We start from the raw sequence: 5126 nt of genomic DNA, 5'->3' as shown, positions 1-5126 counted from the left end.
GTGATTCGGCTGCAGCACTGCTTGCCTTCAGCCTTCGCAGATGACGCTACCTTACTCGCGCACGGGCCGCTGTCTGCCGCGCTTTGTTTTAAATGCAGAGCATTTCTTTAACTCACGATGTCACCCGGCGTTGTCGGCGTGCCTCGGCGTCCGCAACATCCGTTCCAGGTGCGCCCTCTCCACCGCTGCTCCTCGCCTGCTCTCCGCTGCTCCTCGCGTGTTCTCTGCGTGCTCGGATCGCGTTCAGCAACAGCTGGGGCGCGCCTGCGTCGTAGTTTGGCGCGGGCGCAACAACAGTTGTGGCGTGATCGTGACGTAGTCGTGACGTGGTCGTGGCGCGGTCGTGCCGTGATGGGGCGGTTCTCGGCGTTCGCTCTCGCTGTCAATTTCTTTCGAACCAGATAAAATCGGGTATGTGCGCCCCCCGAAAATGCTCTGCATTTGACCGTGCCCCTCGCTAGGGGGATGTTTTTAAAGTCTGTACAAGTAGTGTCCCAAGAACGGTAGCTCTCCTAATGCAAGCCAGGCACATACACACGCCTAAATTTTCCTTGTGCTTGTCATAATTTTTTTACCGTATCTGCACCTGGCTTGTTCTTGTTACTGTAGGAAGTAATTGTTTCGGGAAACGTTAGCTATCCTCGACAAACAGGGTCACGTAAGACAACGTCGCTTACGCCAATCGGCCAGTGGTGCGTGTAAGACAACACGAAAGCGGCCGACTCTAGTGCACCGAATACAAGCATAGTTCGCGCAGTACCAACAACAGTATACGCATAGGTACTTCTATGTTTACGTGTGCTTTCGTAACTTCCACTCTTTATCCCGCTAATCTTAATGCTGTAAAAAAATGTGACCTAAATTTAAGTTCAAATAGCTCATTCGGCAAGCTTGTAAGCTCTGCCGACTTTGTGCTTGCTTTCGCCGGCCTCCGCCAATCTCAGAGCTGGCTGGTATGACATCACAGGTTCTGTTGCAGGAAATGAGCTAGTGGGTCGCATGGCCATTCCCTTTTTTCCTAATTATATAGCTTATTTGAGCGACATGTGTGGTGTCAGCACAATTCTAAAGAGGCAGTCTTTGGCATGAACCAAACTTGTGTGCTGTCTTCCTGGCCCCTTTTTAAGAAAGCGGGCTCTTCTGTCGGGAACGTTCGGCCTTTGGACTCTGGGGCCCGACATTTCGGCTGTTTCTGTGTGGTTTGAAGGTCCGATGTCAAATTTATATTCCACTTAACAAAACTTGTTGATCCTGTTGGTTAATGCTTCAATGAAAAGAACGAAAGGGGCGCTAAACAGACGATACCGAAGCACAGACAAAGGACATATACAGGCTCCAGTATATGTCCTTTATGTCTGCTTCGTATTCGTCCGTCTAGCACCACTTCTACTCTTATATCCACCCCCCCCTCCCCCAGCATGGCACAGGGAAAAAAGACAACGATAATGTTTGTTCTTGCGAAAAGGGTATAGATTTATTGACTTCTCCCGCACGATGACAAAACAATATCCCACGAGGCGCCTGGTGCCAATTTGAAAATCCTACTTCCCAGTCTTCTCCTGAAAACGAGAAAAAAATTCAAGAACATAACAGTCAACCTCACGCATTTCATAGGTGAGTTAAACGAGGCAATGATTTATTTACTCAAATGACAGCTATAAGACGGCCGACTTGGTCACACCGATGAAAATTCATAATGAACTGTTGTTGCGTTATAATGAGTGCACTACTTTTTGTAATAATACTGGTCACTAAATAACGCAGTTCAAAGTATTCATCCAATACGAGACCATATAAAGAGCACTTCCGCAAAATCTGCGATATGAAACAGTATAATCCAGCGAAATCGACCTTGCTATTAATGTACTCACGCATTCCTTTTTTCAAGTACCATGAGTACATGGTGGCAATCTTCCATACAACTACTCCTCCACTTCAAACGTTTCGTACACGTGCGGAACACATGCGTTCTCCGCTCTTGGGTTCGAACAATAAGCGCTGCGAATAGACGTGACAAAGGATCAAGCTACGTGGAGCGAAAGTGCGATTGAAGGGCTCGCCCAAAATCTGCATTGTCGACGTGCGTCTTTAAAACACGGCTTTCCTTCCTATGGCCTACAGGGGTAATATATTACAAAAAACCAGTAGTGGCTTACCTTTGAAAATAAATAGCGCTTAACCGTGATAGCCGTAGCCATGGCCGTATCCGTGACCGTAACCGAGACCAACGGCGACACCCTTGACAGCGACGGCTCCGTAGCCGAGACCATGTCCGTAGCCGTGACCATAACCACCGTAGCCGTGTCCGTAGCCAAGGCCGTAGCCGCCGTAGCCGTGGCCGTAGCCGTGACCAACGTGGTGAACGGAGCCGTAGTGGACGCCGGCGCTGTAGCTGGGAGCGGCGACGGCCTTAACAGCCACGGGGGCAGCGACGGCCACGCCGTGGCCGTATCCGTGGCCGTAGCCACCGTAGCCGAGGCCGTAGCCGCCGTAGCCGTGGCCGTATCCGCTGTAGCCACCGACGAAGCCGGCGGAGGCGGCGGCAGCGAGGCCGAGGAAGGCGACGACGGTCTGCGAAAGGGAGCGAGAAAAAGCGCTTGCACGCTTTATGCTACTTTCTGGTCGACGGAGCGACTGCGCATTCACAATTCAAGTAAATGAATTTTAGTAATGCTATCGTACTAGCAATTCGAATTTCAAAACTCTGAACGCCCGTATCAATCACTGGACAATTTTTATGATATGCACGTTGATTAAGTTGCTCTGGAGGCCTCCGGTCTCTCCTTCATGCAAGGCTTGATTAGAAGAGTCGAGTGGGAGAAAATGCCAGTGCGTATCGGCTAATGCGATTTCAATTTCTGCAGCATGAGGGTCAGACTCTGCGGTCTCTCAAGCACTTAGCAAAGCGGCACAGTATTGAAGTTTAAGGAACGCAGCGCTGTCACCTAGGATCCCCTGCTGGTCATAGCTCATTGACTCGTTCGAAAAATCACGAGTGCACAAATTTTGCTTCCCTGGATCAAATGTAAATACCACCCAATTCTGGAAGCGGAATGTGCACGTTGCCTGTGGACGGTTAAAAAATACTTTTCGGTAATACTTGTTGCCCGCTTTTCTGTGATTTTTTTTCCTTCAAATGCAGTCAACTCTGACCATTTGAAGTCAGTCCTAGACACACATACAAAAAAAAAAAACCTTAAGCCCTGTTTCCGAAGCCAATAAAAGGAACGGGCCCGGTTTCCTTCCTTTACTAAGACAGTCATACGGTAGAAAGACTCAGAAGGCATATCGCTTTTTGAAGCTTGCGGCACCGTTAAAGGGCGTCCAAACATTAACTGCACTAAGTGGGAACGCCGACGAGGGTTCATGTCGGCGTACATGGCCAAGCCTTTCTTGAGAACTCTCACTAAACGCCTTGTGGAAGCCTCTCGACTCTTGCGTGCTAGGGTTTACCCACAACTCTCAGCGCTCTTTCAACCGGGGCCGAGCATCTGTTACAAGTCTCTATTTTCGTTCCCATTGTGACTGGGAATGTGCACGAAGCGGCCGCAACCCAACTTACGAGAGCGTTCATGGTGCTAGCGTTTGGAATTGGATTTCCACTACCGGAAGCGAGCGGAGGGGACGGCGGTTATATACCGTCCGCGAGGGCGGCTCGAGCTGGGAGTGGCTCGGACTCCGGACGGCAAGGCTGACCGCACGGGGCAGCCGCTATCTCGCGTCCCCCGTTTTTCGGACTCCCGCGCCCCCTCTCCCTTCCGTCTCTCGTGTCCGTCGTGGGGCGGGGGCCGGGGGGACTTTCGGTTACCCTCCTTTTCGCCCTGGCAGCCCTTGCCGCGGGCATTTTCACTCGCTCTGGCGCCAGATCGTGGTCGCCCAATCTTTCGGCCTTCTCTCTTCCCACTCCGTGCTCACCTGTTTTGGCGCACAATGCACGGGGGGCGAGATTGCCTAAAGGACGCGCAGCAGGTGTTTTTTCGCCTGCTGCCACAGCGAGGTATGGAGGAGGAGGAGGCCGGAGACACGGTTAATGTGACGTTTCAGGCCTCGTTCGTCTCGTTAGCCCCGAAAGCTCGGAGGGGCGTCGCCCCGAGCGGCGCACGTGTGCCGCCGGCGCGCGGCCACTGCCACCGGGGACGCCGATATTTGTTCCCGTTGCCCGCGCCTTGCGAAGGTCGCGCGAAAACGCTCTCAAAGCTGCCGCTGGCAGCCTCCACCATCAAGTCACAGCGCCTAATTAGAATGCTTTCGCTTCAATGCGGTGCTGGCGAATGAAACAATTAGAGAGGGGATTCCGACTGGAAAACCAAGTGTGCCCTACTCTTCGTACAATACCTGGCTGTTTTATGTTACCCTGACCAAGCGGTGTTGGAAGCTCGTCACAAGGGCTGCGTGCTTTAAAAAGCCAGAGTTCCTTTTGTATCCGGGATTGCCTCATGGGCGCTTTGGTTTTCCGTCATGACGATGCACTCTTGTGTGCAGCGCGCCTGCTGGTGGTCGCGACCGCAACGTGAACGGTTTCCACTTTTACTCCTCGCCTACGTTAGTAACACAATTTTTGGGATTTCTCGTACTTTTGTGTGGCGTTAAGTATTTCGCGTTACTCCTTGTCGCAACGTCGCAGTATTAAAGCTGGGAACGCTGACTTGTGTCTGTTTCCGTCCGCAGCCTCATCATCCGGCGTGGTTTTGCTCCCTCTTTTGCGAACTTCGTACAGTACACTGCAGTGCGCCACACACTCCGAGTTTCGTGCAGGGAATTTCATAAGGCATTTCTTTTCCCAAACATGGGCACCAAGAAAAATATCGCCAAAAGCTACTGGGATATTCTCGCACACCGAGACCTCTCTACGCAGCGCCTCAGTAGCCAAGCCTTAATCCGGCACCGAGAAACAAGCAGTAAGGCTACCGTAATGAGAAATAACTTCTACATCGTCTACTTGGCGGCTCTGAGCTGTGTATCGTATCTTGGGCACCCAACTCTAATGTGCCGCGCACGCGCAGTTTCTCTGGCAGCAAGCGCACGTGTCGAAGATTGTCACTCCAACAGCATATCTGTTCCCTCTTCCAAATACTATATATGCAGTATGTGTGTAATAAACGTGGTTCTTTTCCCCCACTGCACCG

The 5126-nt window shown here is 51.6% G+C and overlaps 1 protein-coding gene across 1 annotated transcript; it reads right to left on the bottom strand.

Annotated features, from left to right (window-relative positions):
- Positions 1-1471: 1471 nt before the first annotated feature.
- Positions 1472-3814, bottom strand: LOC144160920 (uncharacterized). The gene is made up of 3 exons (XM_077692010.1): positions 3563-3814; positions 2157-2571; positions 1472-1559 (listed from the first exon to the last, which is right to left on the bottom strand). The coding sequence occupies exons 1-2, from the start codon at positions 3572-3574 to the stop codon at positions 2176-2178; spliced, it is 408 nt and encodes a 135-aa protein (XP_077548136.1). The 5' UTR covers positions 3575-3814; the 3' UTR covers positions 1472-1559; positions 2157-2175.
- Between the last annotated feature and the right edge of the window lie 1312 nt (positions 3815-5126).

This window comes from Haemaphysalis longicornis, unplaced genomic scaffold, assembly GCF_048455015.1.
Source record: "Haemaphysalis longicornis isolate Haplotype H1 unplaced genomic scaffold, Haemaphysalis longicornis Haplotype H1 scaffold_11, whole genome shotgun sequence".
In the NCBI taxonomy this organism is placed as follows: Eukaryota; Metazoa; Arthropoda; class Arachnida; order Ixodida; family Ixodidae; genus Haemaphysalis; species Haemaphysalis longicornis.
This window is presented reverse-complemented; position numbering and strand designations above follow the sequence as displayed.